Genomic DNA, 20,070 nt, shown 5'->3' with positions numbered 1-20,070 from the left:
AACTGAACAACAGCGACCGTTACCATTAGCAACCAGCAACGCCGATCGGAAAGAAGTCACCAGCTAAACCAGTCACTAAATGAACCGGGACACTTGCATTTCTCTCAGACAGTCGGCAAGACAAGAGCTGCTGAGTCGCGTTGTACCGAGGACATCTCCAACTTGTTACTGTACCCGGAGGAAACTAACAAACTACTACTTTCTATGGCCAGGTCGAGTATTAACAACAGATATAGTTACAGCTACCTTTCCTTTAGCATGGTCCGTAAAAGTGAGACAAGTTGTGAATTGTTGTTACTCGTGTAAAGACAGCTGTTTAGCCGATAAAAGAAGTAGGTTAGCAAAAAGGCAAAGCCACCTGGCGGTTATTGTTAGCTTTAGCTGTGTGTAATGCTGTGCGTCTTCACAGTTCACACAGGGAACACAGTCGTTTAGTCCTAAAACGACCAACTTCTCTCCACACTGTGAAACAACACTTTTTAAAGCGTGGACCGACGGTGAGTGGCCGTAAACATTAGGCAGTGCTCCGGAGGCAAACGCAGGAGATTACCTCTCATTTTCAGGTAGGTTTGCTCTACATGGTCCTAGACTGTTTTAATATGTTTATAGTGTCAGTGTTTCTATTGAAATATGGGAATTAACCAGTCCAGATGCTATGACCATGACGTTGACTAAGTGGATGATTAGTCATCTAACACAGGTAGTGAACACAAGCTAATGATTAGATTGTGTCCACTTTGATTAGATTCTAATCGATTAAGCCTTGTTGCTACTAGCGGTATGGACTGTACCCATGAGTCGACCATCAAAATTGATTTTTTTTTTTTTTTTTTTTTTTTGTAGGTTATTGTCTGACCTAGCGTATTATCTATAGCAGCTGTGGACAACTTACATCACAGCAAGGGCCACAAAAATGTGTTCATTTGAAGGGCCACATGATCAACAATCATGTCAGAATAATGAACAATCTGAGCAGTAACACAGGAAAGAACAAAGTTTTGATTGTAATTTTGTTTGTTTTTCTGTCATTCTGTGTAGTGATAGACCAATACATCGGCCAGCCGATATTATGGGCCGATTTTTTATTTATTTTTTTTTATTTTTTATTTTTTTATGTGCATCGGTAGATCGCCAAACCGCACCATTTACGGAGGAGAAATATTTTATACTTGTTCTATATCACCTGTTTTTAATATTTGTTTAATATTCTGTACTTGTTGTCATTCTACCTCACCTTTGTTAATTTCAATAAATCTTCCCTTTTTTTATTTTAGAATTGAGACTCGTACCATTTGTTATCATTATTGTGTAATTTGTATAATGTAAATTGAGGGAGCAAAAGTAGTATCAGCTCAAAATTTCGTCAGTCCGTATCGGTCATCGGCTAAGGCTGATAGAAGAAAATCCCTAATTCTGTAAATGTTTGTTGTGAGTGATTTTTGTTGTTGTTTTGTATGTTTTAGTACTGTGGGTTTACAGTCATCTTTTTGTGTGCTTTTGTGTTGTCTTTTGGTGCCATTTGGAGTCCTGTAGTGTATTGCTATTTTCGTTTCTCTCATTTTCGTGGTAGTGTTTTGTGTTTTTGGAGTATTTTCCTGTGCTTTTCTTGTCTTTTCCTGAAATGTTGTAATTCTTTGTAATTTTTTTTCAATGTATTCTTGCTTTTATTTTGTGTTCTTTTCTGTAATTTTGTACGTTTACTTTTGGGGCCACATAAAAACAGGCAACCTGCCCATGTCTGATCTACAACTATTGTCAGAGCTCAGATCAATGCAAAATGTAATGTTTTATTTAAATGTGGCCAACTTTTTCTTCTTCTTTTCCTACACACATTGTCAGCTGTTTCTTTATTGACATGGCTTCTATTTAAACAAGCAAATGTATTTGTTTAGTACATTCTCCTACTCATCTAGATGGCTGTTATTTAACTTGGCATTCTACATGATGAGGTGTTGATTCAGGAACTGGATTTTGAACACCAGAAAAATGATGCAATTTTTTAACCATAATAAACCCTATATATACACTGGTACTTGTATTTCTCTGAGATATTTAATGAAATCCATTCCTGTTACTTTTATAGAACACTTTAAAGTTCAGGCCTTTTAAGAAAGCATCGAAATGAAATGAAATTACTAAAAGTTTTCAGTTTCAAACATAACAAAAACAGAAAATAATTTGGATTTATTTTAAACTAGACAAACCTTCCCTGAGATGGCATTTGTAAGCATTTGTTTCTGTTCAGGTGCTGAATGGCCTCCTTTGTGACAGTGAAAACTGAGAAGCGACCTGCAGCTGACTCTCAGGATGCAGACTCAAATGCTAAAAAACCCAGGTAAGCTCTTTTTAAAGCCACTTCTTGCAAATCAATACTTCTTTCTGGAACAATATGCTTTTATTTTCGACTTGATTATATCACCATACTTGGGTGCTGATTCGATGTATATTGCAATTCTGATTTATTGTGATTCTAGATGTATTGGGATTTGATATCAAATTGATATTTTGCCATTTTTGCCATTTTAATTGTCTTATTTGAAAATATTACACTTTTAAAAACAATACAAGTTCCCAAAAATAATGCAGATCTACAGTCAGTCAGTTGTTGTGATATTTTTTTCCAAGTGCACGTGAAATTGCACAACACTACATGTTGTGTTAAGATGTGACATTCTAGATATGGTTAAAAAAATAAATAAATAAATGCAAACATTCTGGGTAAATAACAGATTTTGATTACTGTCGCAAAAGAACATCACATAATTTTTTATTCGGTTTTGTTAACAGTTGTGAAGTTGAATGATGTGCTTTCTTCAGTGCATATTCTATTCTATGTTTAAGGCAGGAATAATTCCAATAATTTAGCAATTTTTCAAGAAAAATCCACGTAAAGACCGCACCTTCACATAGTCCGCACTCTATTGGCTGATGAGGGTGCCCTTTAAATGACTCGACCAATCAGAACCGACAGGTAGGCGGGCTACAATACTCCTGTTAACGGAGGTTTTCGTGTTTTTCCACGTATACATCTTTTCATGGTGACATCAGCATCCGGGACACTTGACCTCGCAACCATTTTAGGAGGGTATGCTTTTCCTTGACAACCGCTATTTACGCCATTTACCACGTACAACACTAAGGTTTTACTCAATGTCTTAGGAATATTTCAGCAGATTAGAGCCAAAGGCCAAGCACCGATATGAAGAAAAGTTACATATGGTTGCTTTAGAATCTTCTTTGGTTTTTTTTTTCTTCGCCGGAACGTCTTCTTACATCCATCCATCTCTCTTCTGAGTTGTTTCCTGGTTTGTTCCTACTGTCGGCACTAATCTCGCGAGAACTGCCACTCAGGCCATTTCAGGCGGCAGTTCTCAGTGTTCCCGTTCGCCAGTCCGCCCTTGTCTCTTACCATGCGTTAAGATTAATGGCACGCCTCACACGAATGCCAACAACTGACACCCTCTGTTCAGAACTCTATTCCGATTCGTTAAGAATATCAAGAATGACGGCAAATATTATATTTGTAAAGCATCATAGTTAGGTGTACACCCGGCATATGAAAGCTCTCTAGTTAGGCCTAGCCCTAGCTAACTAATAGTCATAGACATTTCAGTCATTACTGAATAAATTACAGTTTAAATGGAGGCTGATTCATAATCAATGTAATAAAATCAGTCAGGAGGAAGTTAGATCCCCAAATACACAACCTACCATTAACAAAATGTCTACAGCAAACATACGACCACTTTGATTTTGGGCTTCTTGTAGTTTCGTCGTCGTTCGTTCGCCTCAGTGCTTGGATCCATCATTTCCGTTTCTGGCCTTTCCTTTAGGTATTCTGTAAAATGATATATTTTTCTTCAGCCAGGCATAGTTATGACAGCCTAATACTACGCAGGATTTGGGCATTCTACGATAAAAATCTGCCAGACTGCAAGGTCTCCACCGTGCTGTCAGCGGTCAATGGCAGTTGTCAAGCAAAAGCATACCTCTCTTGAAATTGTGGCTAGGTCAAGTGCTGACGTCACGCAAAAAGGTGTATTTTGATCAGTTTCAACTGATGAGTTTCCATCTACACATGAGCTCACCTCCTCACTGCTCCACATCTGCATATCAGTCCATTTACAGCTCCCTCCGTCCGTTCTTCCTATCAAAAGTCCCACACTCGGGAGCGTCGGAATCCGGACGAGATTGCCTCTGAACAAACCTAACGTGGTGATTTGGCTGATTTTGTACTGGTTATTTTCCCTTCTTGTACAAACTGGCTGATTTTTTTTTCTGTATCTGGAGTGTTGCAGCGCTCTCTCTCTCTCCGCGTGCGTGCTATGTGTGTTACGTAAGGGCGGCCTTTGCTAAGGTGTTAGAGGGGTTGTCTTCTGATCGAGAGCTTGGGGGATTGATCCAAGTCTGTACCTGTCTGTGTCGAAGTGTCCTTGGGCAAGACACTGAACCCTTAGTTGCTCCCAGTGGTTGACTAGCGCCTAGCATGGCAGCTCATTCCCATTGGGTTAATGAGCTGATATTGTATTGTAGTGCTTTGAGACTACTTCAATGTGGGGATAAAGCACTAAAGTCAAGTCAGAGTGCTGTCTGTGATCACTTCTGAACAAACCCAGTGATTTGACAACCTTATCGTTTCCTCCTATTAAAATATATCTTACATTTGAAACCTTATTGTACTTTTTATGTGCTCTTCCTATTGTAAATGCATACAAACTTCAATTCATTATCGGTAATTGCTTTTTATTTAAACAATCGGCAATGTTATTTTAGGCACAGAAAATAAAAACAAATATTAAACGTTTATATGACTTCTCCTGTCACTCACTCCCACGCAACACCATCCTGCATACGGACCACGACGCCTCCATCCTAAGTTATTAAAGCTGTGCATGCTTTTACTTTTCCTACTTTTTCCGAAGCTCATTTTTGAACATTCAGTTCATCGTGATGTTCAGTGGCTGTTTCAGTTCAGTCAGTCTGCTGTAGGGGTGCCTTTCAGTAATATTCTGCCTCCCGATACCAGCTTTCAGTGGACAGTCTTGTGTGCGACTGACTGAAAAATTCACACACATTGGGGCAGATTCACTAAGATCTGAAATAAAGGGTGGTAAACCAGGTGCGTCCCGAAGTCCTTTGGTGGCACTTCCTCACCTGCTGTGGAGAATTCACTAAGATTGTGGCACTAATAGGTGCGCGTATAGACGTGGTTGACACCGCCCTATTTAAATGAACATTTTGCTTGTTTAATGTGGAGACATGAGTGCACAAAATGACACTTGAAGAAGTGAAATTGGAGGCAGGTGGACTTCTGTCTGCTGCAAAAACATGTAATAATGTAGAAAACTATATGAACAAATAAAAATGTCATTTAATAAACTTTTAAAAACAATTTTGGCTGCTCCATCAGTTCCTGTAATTTTGCTCTTATCATTTCCTGGGAAACATCATCCAGCAGGTCTGAGCTCCTAAATAGTCACGCACACTCAGATATGAACATTGTTCCATCGCTGAGTGAATTGCGCAGCTGATCAGCTGATTCTGGCTTGATACTTCTTGCCATCAATGCTCAAAACAGGTAGAGGAAGACACAAAAGCTCACTCCGGTGCGTCCGGAGCCACATCCATAGAGCTCGGCACACGGCACCCTCTGCATCGCAGCGGACACACACATCGGACTCCACACGCGCTGCCTGAGGCGTTCAGCTGTTTATCTCCCTCACACACTCTTTACTCTACATTTTCTCATTTAGTGGCTGTTATTATTGCCTATTGTTTTATTTAAATTATTTTCTTAAACTACAAAGGTTAACTGGAGCCTTCTTTCCATCCCGCTGTGTTTTGTGTCAACATTTACTGCTGCTATGAATAAAATAGCATGCTATACGCTGGAAAATACGGTAGTTTAGAGCATATGTTTAAGGCAGTAAACTGCTTAAACATAGTGCTCCTGAAAATAGCTTGTTGAACCATCACACTGGAGGAAGGACTTGGGTATCACTGTCTTTGGATCTCAATCAATCTCTGCCTTCATCGTAGGAAACTGCTGCCCAGTTTGAAGACGAAGCGAGCCCCTGAGCTTGTTCTGGTGATTGGTACAGGAGTCAGCTCAGCAGTGGCCCCTCAGGTCCCTGCACTCCGCTCTTGGAAGGGCCTCATCCAGGCCTTACTCGACGCTGCAAATGACTTCGACCTTCTAGAGGAGGAAGAGAGTCGGCGTTTTCAGAAGCACATGCAAGAGGATAAGAATTTGGTGCATGTTGCTCATGACCTCATCCAGAAGCTTTCCCCGGTAAGACAGACATAACCTGTTCTTCTTTTACTCAATTAACATGTAATAACCCATTTTAACACGGTGTTCACTGTTGTTTTGCTCAGCCAAAGCCTACACTAAGTTAAAAGTAGGGATGTAATGATTCACTCAACTCCCGATACGATTCGATTCACGATACTGGGTTCACGATACGATTCTCTCACGATTTATTTTACAAAATAGGACTGTAGACAAATTTTTTTACGGTACTATTTTCCTTTTATTTTTCATTGTCAAAAGAATTCCTTGATAAACTATTCAAAACAATGCAATTTAACTAAAAATAAATCTTGAATGAAATAAATAAAGGAATAATACAAATGAAAATTAAGCCTATTAATTTAAATTCTGGTTCTATAATAAACAATGCAAAACTGCATAATAGTTCTTTTTCTTTTTAAAAGTGCAACTGAAAATGTATTTTGTGCCTTAACAATTTGACTTTAAAAAAAACAAAAAAAAAACCGTGATTGCACTGATTTACGTCATATTTGTTTGGACCAGCAGAGGGCGCTCGTAACCCAGTGGTCGGTTGGCATGCAGATATCTTGCAGTGAAGAAGAAAAGCTATGCTAGCAGACAGAGCTAATAGAAAAACGTGACTTTTGCAGATATTCAAGTAATATTACAGATATTCTTTCGGTGCTAAAGGGGTAATGAATCATTTATTAACATATTTAAGAGTAGAAGGCGGCCAGAAAGAAAGTATTAGCAGACTCCGCCCGCCGCCTACACTTTTAAAAAAAGTACTGCGATTCAATTTTCAGAAAATCGATATCAATCGTGATACCTATGAATCGATTTTTAACTGCCTTACGATTAATCGTTACATCCCTAGTTAAAAGAGTAACATTGTAATCATGTCTGGTTAATATGTTCATTGGCTAGAGCATGGGTCTCCAACATTGTGCCCGCTGGCCCCGGGTAGCCTGCATGAACCATGTGAGGTGCCCTCAGGCCTGTTTTAACAGCAGCACTCTTCAATACGCTTCAAACTCACAAAGATAAATTCAGATGACAGATGTAGTCAGAGCCTAAGTAGACTTAAATACTGCTGCATTTGGTAATTTTTTGTTTCAAATTAACTATCCTTAAATGTTTATTTTCACTGAAACATTGAGGCAAATGTGTTGAGGTATAACAAATAGGATTTCATTAAAGATGCTGCAGATTTGCTGTTTATATTTAGATTTTTTCTTTAAAAAAAACTTAAAAAGTAAGTGGAGTTTTATAAAATCTTACATAATTGATTAATTGCAAGAACATGCTTAGGTTGGTAAAATAGTAGTTAGTGTCTCGTAAAATAGGAACAGGATGATTTCCAATGAAATTTTTCAGAAGTGGTCATTTGAAAATGAAACAAGGACATAAATTAAAGAGAAGTAAAGTGTTGCATGTTGAAACTTGAGTATTTCCTAACTTTTTTAGTCTTTTTTATTTTCCTCTAATTAAAGTGAAACTGGAAATTGTAGTCGTACTTCTGTGTATCAAACTGTTAGCTCTTTGGATTATTCAGTAACTTTGAAGTAGCTCATGGTTTCAGAAAGGTTGGTGACTTCTGGGCTGGAGCTTAACTTTTAATCCTAGCACAATCCTTTGGCTAGCCCCAACGAATATTTCATAATGATATGAATGTATGTGTGTGTGTACACACACATACATATATATATATATATATATATATATATATGAGCTTTTGATTGGTTTCTCAAAATGTGTTCAGACGACAAACAAACAAAAAAACAAACCAAAAAAACAATCAGTCTTCACTATCAATTATTATATAATCAAAATAACAAAACGCCTTTAAAATTCATGAAATGTTTTAATGATCTTTCCAGGAAGTGAACGGTACAGACTTTGTCTGCTAAGGCAAATGTTGATTATAGACTTTTACAAAATCTATAAATATGTCAGATACTTGCTTGTTGACAACATGTATTATCATTCGGTACTCAAGGTTCTTTTTTTTTCTTCCCACTGGTTCTTCTTGATTTTCTTGAACTTTTAACTACCTCAAACGCTCATTCCCTGCTAATTATCTGTAAATGAACAGGTGTGTCTTCCTTTCATTGGATTATTTCTTCAATGTACTAAAATATTGTTAATTAGGCACAAACTACAAGCTGGATGCAGCAGCATTTTATTTTTGAGTGGATCAAATGGCTAACGACGTAGCAATAAAAAGAGATGCTAATATGAATCGGACACATTCATTAAATATTGAAATAAACACCACTGATTGTAATGAAACAGTTTGTCCTTAAAGCCTTGAGGTAGTCACCTAGATATAAACAGAGCAAAACCTGGAGGAATTTATCAAAGTTACCCATTCTACCAGAAGAATCCAGTTGACATAACAACCTGAACCCTTTAGGACAGTGGTTTCAAACGAACCTGACTTGTAGGGACCACATACAACCTAGTTTAGTGGGCCGGACAAGAAAAATATAGATGTTTTTTTTTTTTTTTTTTTTTTTTGTGACATAAAAGAGCAATTTCTTTTTTTACTTAATATTAGTAACTCTAGGATCTTGTACTTCATAAACCCTAGAATTGTGGTTTAAAAAAAAAAAAAAAAACATAAATTAAAGTGATTTGAGGAATTATTTCTAGAAAAATTGCAGGGTTTTCTTCATTGAAAAAAGAAAAGAAAGAGAGAGGGAGACATCTGGCAAACATTTTGCGATTATAGAATTAATTTATCTATGAGCAGAGATAAATTCCAAGTTCCTGTATATAGTGGGGCAAATGATTATTTTTTTTTTAATTTAGAGGGACTGAAATACTGTATATGGAACTAAATATTATGGTGATTTACTAATGATTAATGTTTTTGTTGTAATTTTTACCCTCAGCCAAAGGGTATTGTCATCAGTTCTGTGTCTGTGTAGTTGTGTAGGTATTTTAATGCAATACCCACCAACCATTCTCACACCAAAACATTGGTACTAATGGGGGCATTCGAGGTAATGAAAAAATATTCTGGTGGGTAAAAAAAAAACATTGTTTTTTAAGAATTTTGATGGACTGATTTTAAAGAAGGAAAGAAGGAGGACCATTCATACCTTGCTGTAAGTTGACTTTCACTCAGGGCTTTAGATTTGTGCAAACATTTTTCTGATCCGATTATTTTTGGTGAAAATTTTTATTTTTTCCAAAAAATCTCTATTTTTGGACTCTGATATTTGATGTAGGTGTAAATCTGAATTCATAACCCAGCAACAATTCATGCATCAAAACATTGGTTCTAATATGGGAATTCTAGGTAATGAAGAACATTTTCCAGCCAGACAATTTTTGGTGAAAAAAACAGTGTTTTTTTGAGGATATTGAAAAAACTTTGTTGTGGACTGATTTTAAAGAAGGAAAGGTGGAGGACCATTGATACCTTGCTGTAAGGTGACTTTCACTCAGGGCTCTTGATTAGTGACAAAAAATTGTATCTTTGTGTTTGTCAGAAACTACTACGTAATAAAATTCTATACGTAAACAGGTGAGTAATCATATTTAATAATGTTTTATTCCCCTACCGTAATTATAAATGTAATGGATGAACCATTTCCAACTATAAATTCACTCAAGTGCTTAGCTTGGTCACAATAAAAAAACAAAGTAAATTATTTTTCGTGACAGTTAATATTTTGAGGATTTTTCAAATGTCAGGCTGAGGGTTTTCAAGTGCGGGCACATTGTGTTTGAAACATAATGTACAAAAATGCAAACAAAATTTCTTCCGCAGGCCGAAAATAAAGCTGTGGCAGGCTGGTTCGACCCATGAGCCTCGAGTTTGACACCCCTTCTTTAGGGGTACTCAGGCCCACCCTGGTGGCCTTTAGTTAACTGTTGGATAAAAAGAACTCTGAATTACACATGATTTTGTCTTTGAATAGGACATCATGTTACGCATGGTTTTTAATCAGGCAGATGGGAGTCTTAATACCGTTGGCCTCCTGTGTTAGTCATGTCTCATCGCACTCTGGACATTGATAAAACATGCTTTGTTTCCTAAAGCTTTATTCATGGTGTTTATTTCCATCCACAGTCATGCAGACACCAACCCACTCCACTAAGCTTCTGGCACAGCAGGGACGCTGAGAGGGAATAACAAGCGTAGAATAAAAGCAGAGATTCTTCATCCAGAAAGAATTCAAACACTGTACGACAGTGTAGAATAATTTACAGTATCCAATATGGACAGCTATTGTAGTGGTTTTCTCAAAGTCTGAGCACTGATACATATGTAAAAATAACCTATTTACACAGTCATTCTTCCTGCTCTAAACTTTGAACTGTGTTTTGATAAGAAATGACCCAGTAATACTAATGTTGTCAAATGTGTACAGAGTGGGTGATTCAGCTCCCGTCTATGAGTTTAACCCACTTTAATGGATTTGTGTGTCATCTTACCTTTGTTTGTAATAAGGTTGCATTCTAAAGTTATAGCTCAAGCACAACTAACATCGATAGCAACAAGCTAGCACACACACCGCTCATAAAGAACAGTTTAGGTCACTAGTTAATTCGAGGACATTGCAGGTGGCTAGTTATCAAGTTTGGTTAATGTAACGTAAAGGTTTTAATCTTTCATTTGGAAACTCGACTCAATACAGATCAAATATTGTGAGGTTTTGTCATTTAAAGCACTTTTCCACGCACTCATGTTAATGCGATACAAACATTTAGCTTTCACTGTGACGTGGAAAAATGCCTCATCCAATTAAATAAGTATCTTTTATTTTTTTGCATGTTTAAAATGCTGGTATTTGCTGGTGTTTAGATTGGGTATTACATAGGTTCAGTCACAGTGATCAGGATGGCTGCTGTAGAAACAAGATGCCGATAACGAGCTTCTTCCTGTGGCATGGACCGCTGCTGTTGAGCCCATTAGAGCTGTAATCTTGGGAAGTTAGTGGAAGGTTTCCCTGTACTCGAATCACCTTGGTCACTGCACCTCTCAGTGGCTCTTTGCTATTCTTAGCTGCTCCACTCTTCCTGCATCTGATTTCCCCCTCCCCCCCTCTTTTTTTTTTTAAAGTCAGACCTGTCACAGAAAGATGAGCGTTACACTGCGAGAACACAACTTGTAATGTAATCACAGATTACAGGCAGTACAACAAACCTGCAGTCATGACATGTTTTATAGAGCAACTCTACTCCTTACACAACCATTGAACATTTGTGCTGATGTGGAATTCCTGCTCAAGCTGATATTGAATACACATGTATACTTTCACCTCATGTCATGTGCAAACCACACATTGTGCACTTACTTCTCTGTCTCTTCCTGAATGGAGTTTGAAATACGTTAATGCGTTCATGTGAGAAACTTCATGCTCGTGTGCTCATATTTCATGGAAGGGTTACTCAGCCTAAACATACAGTACACTTCTCTTTTCTAGGTATGAAATACTTCCACCATCTGCCATTTAATTGATATCTCATCGTTAGACCAGTGAAATATGACACAATAAATCATGCGACTGTATTTGTTACCATTCCCTGAGATCATGCTGATTTATTTATTTATTTATTCTACAGCGAACAGGAAACGTGAGATCCACATTTTTCAAAGACTGTCTTTATGAAGTGTTTGACGACCTGGAGTGTAAGATGGAACATGCAGGGAAGCATTTACTTCGCTCAGTGCTGCAGTTAATGGAGAGCGGGGCTCTGGTTCTCACTACCAACTTTGACAACCTCTTAGAGATCTATGCAGCCCACCAGGACACAAAGCTGGAGTCTCTGGACCTCACAGATGAGAAGAAGGTAAACAAAACAGTGTTTGTCAGAGCACTTTAATACATGCTTTCAGCTTATATTTGTTTTCAATAAAAGAGCAAAGGTCTCTTAAAGGAGCACGATAAAGCAAGTTTAGTCACGTTCAAAATGTTGCTTTAGTGTTGTGACAAATGTATAATTTTGAATTTAAGACCCTCGCACCTGACTGCTTAAGTCTTGGTGTCCAATTACTCATACGAAGGAAAAGCATCTAATTCCCAGAGTCACAACTTGTCATCACTGTATGTGAAACGGCTGCCCTGCCCTCACATAGTTTAAGGAAGTTCTGAGATTTCTGCCATTGGTCAATTTTAGAGAAGAGCAGGTAATGCTCTGACGTAACAGAGCCTGATGGGTGGATGCAAGTTAAAGCGTCAGCCATTACTCAGCTACTGTCACATTTTATAGATGGGCCAATATTTGCTTTTGTTTTAGGGCTGAGCTGAAGGGGAAGTATGTGTTGTCCTGGTATCCATCGGGTTGTTCCACTGCTGTATGCAGCTTTCCAATGAAAGTTATCTTAATGAAACGTACTGTACATGTTCCAGTTAGCTTTATTTTAACTTGCCAACCTGGTAAATAGACCACTAAATGAAAGAGTTGAGTAGAGACTTCCTGAGGTCCCAGTTGCTGTGCCTCTCAGTTCTGGTATTTATGCCTCATCTCCATCAGGGCTAAAATGCCCTCGTCACTGATTGTGCTCCCTTTCCCAGCTAGAACAGGATTGTGTGCAATGGAGCAGTAAAAGTGTGTGCTTGTGTTTGTTTAGGTGTTGGAGTGGGCTCAGGAAAAGAGGAGGCTAAGTGTCCTCCATATTCATGGTGTCTACACTAATCCCAGTGGGATTGTACTGCACCCCGCTGGCTATCAGAATGTACTGAGGAACACAGAGGTGATGGTAAGGTTTCAATCATATCGTCTACACTTTAAAAGTACAATGACATAAAATGTGTTACACTTTGAAGAAAACATGACCTATTAGCCTGTGTTTTTAAAGCAAAGTATAATAAAAAATGTCTTTTGGTTATAGTGTCCGAGTGAGAGGACATATGCAGAAAGCAAATGTTAACGTTAGCACTTCTCCAATTGACGATAGCTACAACGAATATAGAAGAAGAGAAATCTCGGAATAGCAAGGTGGATGAATTACTGTCCATTGTAACCACCATACATTCTGATCTGGACACTATTCGTCAGGAAATAAAGGACTGCACCAAATGGTTTATGGAAACAGAATTAACTCATTCAGTGCCAGCCATTATCAGATTTTCTACTCCCCCTCAGTGCCAGCCGTTTTTGAGCATTTTGACTGATTTTAAAGACCCACAGAATATTTTCTACTATGACTATCTGAAATATGACACCAGATTCTGAAAGATTCTACTTTCATAACTTTGTTTCTGGCTCATTTTGTTCTTTTGTAATCAGCCGTTGAATAGAGCAAGTTTTACACAAATCTTCAGTTTCAGAGCAAAAAGCTGAGAAAAAAGCCTTTTTGTAAAAAAAAAAAAAAAAAAAAAAATGTTTTGCTTTAGTGACAACTCTAACATCTGAACATTGTTTCCTTATATAAAACATTAAAAAAAAACACTGAGACTGGGCTTTTGATGGGAAAATTATTATTATTTTGCTATCTGGGTCAGAGTTGAATGTATTTCTTACTGTATTTTGGCGTTCCTCCAACTTTCTCTCCCGTCAGTCTGCATACACGTAACTTCCTCTTCCTCCCCGATGTGCAGAGTGTCACTGCTTGCCCCATTTTTTTATGGTTTTATTTCACAATCGCCACATTATCCATGAGTTCTACACATGCTCTGGTCATGTGTGCGCTGCTGGGAACGTCAACTCTCGTACGTAGCGCCATTTTCTGTCTCATAAATGCCTTTCCTCCTCTCCCTCTGAGCTCTGCTGAGCATGGATGATCTCTCATCCGAAGGTGCTCTGCTACCTTCCTACATGTCACCTATTATTTTGCTATCTGGCTCACAGGCTGGGGGTATTTTGTACCCCCCTCCACACCCCCACTCCACGCAGTCACAGAGAATATCAAAGAAGGAGATCAATGAGCAGAAACTTCCTAGGGAGAAAAAGGGCAAAGGGCAAAGACCGACTGGGGAGTGGCCCAAAGCTGCAGATAGGAAAGAGTGGGGAACAATTATGGGACGCAAGAGGCCAGATCACCCTGTAGCTGGCCACCTTTGATGGGGGTGTCTCGTGTAAAAAGGCAGAAACAGCCACTGAGTCAAAGGAACACTACTGATGATGTGTCCCAAAATGTACCTTCTTCCCATAGCTGAGACACGGCTCTCATGCCACTCTCAAATGGTAAACCTCATGGTATTACCATATTTTGGCACAAAGAACAATTTAACATCATGTCTTGCGTTTAATGATTCTATACTGGGAAGGATAAACGTCTTAAAAATGTGCGTGTTACCAAATTGATGCATCTATTTCAGAGTATTTTTCTGCCTCCGCCCCCAGACTTGTATAAGTGGTTAAAATAGATAACGGTAAGCTTTATATGGAATAATGTAAACTCTAAGATCCGTCTCTCTCCTCTTTTTGCCATTTGACACTGGAGGCCGGAAATGCCCTAATTTTCAATGGTTTTACTGGGCTGCACAACTGCATTCCATGACATTTTATTTTTCTGACAAAAACAGAAATGGAGTTTCATAATTTAAAATAACTGATTACTTCATTCCTGTATTCTGATAAGATTAAATATTTATTTTATTTATTTATTCAGTTTATTTCCGACATGGTTACATTCACTTTTTTTCATTTTTTTTTTTTTCTTTTTTGTACATGCCGAAAAAGGAGACGAGAGAAGCAGTTTGCTTATCCGGGTCCCGTCCCCTGTTTTACCATCGCAAATTTACATGGGTTTACATGTCTCTCTGGTCAAACATTCTTGAGTTGAACAGTCCTTTTTTGTGTATTCTCATCTGTGTTGTCCTCCTCCTCTCTATCATTGTTCGTGTTGGCTTTGTTCCCTGCCAGACGTTCTTAGCATTCCTCCAGTTCAAGAACAGTTCCTCTTTCGAAGGTGTTTGGAAGGTTTTTTCCCTTTTCATCCATAATGTCACCACTCGGGAATGTCTCTTTTGGACACACAAGTTTGCAGCTTGTTTTGTCTCTACATCAAGGGTAATCCAGCTGTTGTCAGCTCTATTGGCAGTGTTGTATTCTCCACTGTCAGATCCAACTTGTATAAACACATTATTATATCCTAGTTCACAAGCAAGGTAGTATTTTAATGTATTATATCTTAGTTCATCTATCATTGAATATAGAAAATCCTATCCTAAAACATACGGTAAGGGTCTGGTATAAAGTCAGGAAATATATAAATGATTCAAACACTCTGTCAAAGTTTAGTCCAGTCTGTGCTAATCAATTCTTTATTCCTGAAAGAGCAGAAGCAGTGTGTAAAATTTGGGCATTCAAGCGACTAAAAACAATTAGTAACGTCTATCTTACCGTATGGACAGGTATATAGTGTGGCTCAAAAGGCACATTGATACACTGCATGTGGGAATGTGGTTGATACAATTATTTTGGATATAAGTCTGCAACTACAGTTATTGATATCACTGATTGCCAAAAAATAGTATTGCTCGGACCTGGAAAAATGTCATTAGATCAGCGCCTCCCAGTGGTTAAAACAGATGCTGTCTCGTCTGCCTTTAGAAACAACCACACATTCATAATACGACCAAACAACACATTTGAAAAGATCTGGGGACCATTTATAAATTTTGTCAAGGACTCGTCTGATGACTTGACTAATTTCTAAGTACCCTCCAGTAAGTTCTACCATTGTAAGATGATTACAAAAGCTAAAAAAGCAAGAGAAGCTGTTCTTCTAATAAATTTTATTATTGCACCTTGATTTTATTTTTTTATTGTCTTCTATGAGTAAGACCATGTATAAACATCTCTCAATAATGGAATTATTTTGTAATCATTCTATTAACATGATAGGAATCGTTGATATTTTAAAAATATCCAAATAATGACATACTGTATGTATTTGTTGGTTTCTGTAGCGTGAGATCCAGAAGCTGTACGAGACCAAGTCTTTTGTGTTCCTGGGCTGTGGGCGAACTGTGGACGACACAACGTTCCAGGCTTTGTTCTTGGAGGCAGTCAAACACAAGTCCGACCTGGAACATTTTATGCTTGTTCGACGAGAGGATGTCGGCGAGTTCAAGAAGCTCCGTGACAACATGCTGGACAAAGGCATTAAAGTCATCTCCTATGGAGACGAGTATGCCGACCTACCTGAGTACTTTGAGCGGCTTGCCAACGAGATCTGCAACCGGGAAGTGTCTACCAATGGCTGGGGTGAGAGATGTTTTTCTTTATTTGCAGATCTACTGATTTACTCAGCTCAGTGTGTTCCAGCTATTTTAAATTTTGATTTTATTTTTATTTGCAGGATCTCCCTCACAGAATGGGGAGGAGCAGCAGAATGGCTTTAACACACAGAAAAACCTTCTTCAGGGTTAGGACTTTTTTTTCTGCTTATCTTTGACTTAAAGCAGCAGCTTTTTACAAGACATTTTCAGATCCACATCCCAAATCCTGACCAACAAAGTCTGTGTGTGTTCTTACTGCATGCTGGTAGGTCTAAAGGTGCGTCCACACTTGAACGCGACTACAGTCACTTAAATCGGCAGTGATGAGTCTCTTGAACATTGTTGCGCTTTTTGATCGCTTCATCGCTCCAGTGACGTGATGAGCAGGGACTAGTGTGTGTCTGCAGAGCCCTCTCAGCAGCACTAAGAGGGCTGCTCATTTCTCCAGCTGTACATCTACAGTACTTTTCATAGACAGCGCCACTTGTGTTTAGGGTTTAAATTATCAAATTACTGTGTCACTAAAGGATGAGTTCACTCAATATATACTTAGAATTTGAAAGACTTATTCAAGGATTATTCCACTTTAATTTTGCCCCAGTAAGTTGAGGAAGTGTACAGCCCTCCCACTGCAGCCTTCTCGCTGTAGCGGGAGGGAGGCCTGCAGTCTTCAGCTCCACAGATAGTGACGGCCGGGGAAGTTGTCACTTGAAGTCCTTTGAAAAGTTAAATTTTTTCAACTTTAAGCGACTCAGGGCTCAAAGTCGCTTGAAGCGAGGTCGCTTGTGACGCCACATCATTAACATTGATTTTTTTAATGTAATCTAGTCACTTCAGTCGCGTTCGATGTGAGCGCACCGTAAGCCTGCCCTGGAGCTTTGGTGGTTAAAGGACATGCAGAGGTTTACTCTACACACACATCGCATTCAACAGTATTAACATAGTGAGGGGCAACTGTTATTTGTTCACTCATCGACTTTATCTTTTACCCTGAATTTGTATTATTGTTAACAGACACAGTTAATATTAGTTGCATTCTAAATTCCAGTTTACTTCATCTCTGAAAAAAGGCACAAACTGAACTGAAATCAGCAGCTCATTATCTGTTATGATGGAATGAATTGGTCACACTCAACCAGTTAAAGAGAGGAATGGTGAAGATTTTTCACACAATGGATTCAATGTATTCACTTTAAAAGTAAATGTAGCAGTGCTATCTCAGTAGCAATCACTTTGCCACTTGTACTGAACCATTTTTGTATTTTTATGACCTGCATGGGTCTTCTTATATAGTATTTATATGTACTATTTTCAAAATAAAGCTGTTATTCCAAGCTTTTGTCATGTGTGTCAAGAGTTTCTGCATTAGAAATACATCTTGGCTGTTGGACACCATGGAGACACATCATAACTGATGTCTGCCGAATCACCAGCCTAAACCTGTGTATAACAGTCTCTAGATCCTTTTTCGTCGGTGGGCGCTCAGCTCCCTATATCAGTTAATGCTACCTGGCTATGTGCTAAACCATGATTGAAACGACACGGAGGACTGAACTCTTTGGATTCTGCTATCAACTGAGGTTCTCCCTGTGTTTTGCAACCTGGTCGCACAGCGACGACTGTTTAAGGAGCTCCGTGACAACATGCTGGACAAAGGCATGAAAGCCATCTCCTATGGAGACGAGTATGCCAACCTACCTGATTATTTTGAGAGGCTTGCCAACGAGATCTGCAACCGGGAAGTGTCTACCAATGGCTGAAGTGAGAGCCGTTTTTCTTCATTTGCAGATTTACTTATTTACTTAGCTCAGTGTGTTCCAGTTCCAGTGTTTTCCTTGGGCGACCCTCTGACGATGTGGTGCACGGCAACGACTGTGGGGCCCCACTTGACGCAGGGACCTTTACCAGAGCACTGCAACTGCAAGATTTGAAATAACACGTATGTGACAAATAATTTTGATGAATGACTCTTTTTCTCAGATACTCCGTTCTGAAATGTCCTCTGTTAGAAATTAGCTGAAATGATTCTTGGCCACCTCACAGGCCTTCCAGGGTGCCACAATTAAAGACCTCAAGGCTTCGGTCACCTTCTGTAGGGATGAGTTAATCTCCCTGCATGAGACCGTCTCTTGGGGGTGAAGTTAAGGCCCTAAAAGCAAATTGTGATAACCTCAAGGGAAGATTAAGACACCATAACATTCGCCTGAATGGTCTCCCAGAGGGTCTGGGGGGAAATCACCCTAGAGATCCCATCTCTCAGCATTTGCAGGAAATACTAACGCTCGATGAGGAGCCCCTTTTGGACTGTGTTCACAGATGGCTGAGAGAGAAGCCAATGGATGGGGGGGGCGCACCGCAACTATTATGAGACTGCATTTCCATATCAGGAAACAGATACTGCGACGTACAGGAGAAATTAACCCAATTCTGTACCAAGGTGAAAGACTCTCTAAAAAGTATAATGAATATACTTGTTGGTTGTTGGTTTTCGTAGCGTGAGATCAGAAGCTGTACAAGACCAAATCTTTTATGTTCCTGGGCTGTGGGCATTCAGGCTTTGTTCTTGAAGGCAGTCAAACACAAATCTGACCTGGAACATTTTATGCTTGTTTGACGGGAGGATGTCTGTGGAAGCCCGTTTCCGCCACTAAAAAAAAATAAAAAATCACCAACGAAAGTCATAATTATGAGATAGAAAGTCATAATTATGAGAAAGAAAGTCATGGTATGGTGTTCTTTTGGTGATGAGCAGTGTCGTTTTTGTGCCAAACATACCTTTTGAAATTATGGCCAAAAAGTTCAATCTTGGTTTCATCGGACCATAACACATTTTCCCACATGTGTTTGGGAGACTTCAAATGTGTTTTTGCAAAATGAAGCTGGGCTTGGATGTTTTTTTTCACAAGATAAGGCTTCCTTCTTGCCACCCTATGAATAGCCCAGACAGGAGATAGTTGTCACATGTACTAGACAGCTAGTACTTGCCAGAAATGTCTGCAGCTCCTTCAATGTTGCTGTCGGCCTCTTTGGCAGCCCCCCTGACCAGTTTTCTTTTTGTCTTGTCATCAATTTGACAGACATCCTGTTCTTAGTAAAGTCAATGTTGTCCCATATTGTCTTCACTTGATGATGACTGTCTTCACTGTGTTCCATGTTATATTGAATTCCTTGGAAATTATTTTGTACCCTTCACCTGATATCTCTGAACAATGAGATCCCTCTGATGTTTTGGAAGTTCTCTGTGCACCATGGCTTGTGCTGGAAGATGTGGCGACAAAAATGTCAGGAAAAAAACTACTAGAACAGCTCAACTTTATTTGGGGTTAATCAGAGGCTCTTTAAATGGTGACAGGTGTGTGCTGACTCCAATTTAACATGAGTTTGAATGTGATTGGTTAAATCCAAACCCCCGTCCCCAGTTATAAGAGGGTGTGCACACTTTTGCATCCTCATTGTTTTTTATTTTTACTTCACATCCCTGAAAGGTTTCAGTTTGTTTTTCAATTGCATTGTACAGGTTATAAATCACATTAAAGGTGGAAAAAGTTGTGAAATTATTTATCTTGGTGTCATTTTTTACTTCACAGAAACCTGGCATTTGAATAGTGG

The 20,070-nt window shown here is 38.9% G+C and overlaps 1 protein-coding gene across 1 annotated transcript; it reads left to right on the top strand.

Moving 5' to 3' along the window:
- Positions 1-80: 80 nt before the first annotated feature.
- Positions 81-17,795, top strand: fam118b (family with sequence similarity 118 member B). The gene is made up of 7 exons (XM_028465752.1): positions 81-563; positions 2,246-2,335; positions 6,040-6,292; positions 11,855-12,082; positions 12,864-12,992; positions 16,150-16,447; positions 16,542-17,795. The coding sequence occupies exons 2-7, from the start codon at positions 2,253-2,255 to the stop codon at positions 16,610-16,612; spliced, it is 1,062 nt and encodes a 353-aa protein (XP_028321553.1). The 5' UTR covers positions 81-563; positions 2,246-2,252; the 3' UTR covers positions 16,613-17,795.
- The last annotated feature ends 2,275 nt before the right edge of the window (positions 17,796-20,070 follow it).

This window comes from Gouania willdenowi, chromosome 13 (assembly GCF_900634775.1).
Source record: "Gouania willdenowi chromosome 13, fGouWil2.1, whole genome shotgun sequence".
Lineage (NCBI taxonomy): Eukaryota > Metazoa > Chordata > Actinopteri > Blenniiformes > Gobiesocidae > Gouania > Gouania willdenowi.
The sequence above is the reverse complement of the archived record's forward strand: the minus strand, read 5'-3'. Positions and strand labels throughout refer to the sequence as shown.

What these genes read in the sequence shown, in the direction of transcription:
- fam118b (XM_028465752.1), top strand. Translation starts at nt 2,253, where the DNA reads ATGGCCTCCTTTGTGACAGTGAAAACTGAGAAGCGACCTGCAGCTGAC. An exon ending in ACCTCACAGATGAGAAGAAG is followed by an intron (nt 12,083 to 12,863) that starts GTAAACAAAACA and finishes GTGTTTGTTTAG; the next exon opens with GTGTTGGAGTGGGCTCAGGA. An exon ending in TGAGGAACACAGAGGTGATG is followed by an intron (nt 12,993 to 16,149) that starts GTAAGGTTTCAA and finishes TGGTTTCTGTAG; the next exon opens with CGTGAGATCCAGAAGCTGTA.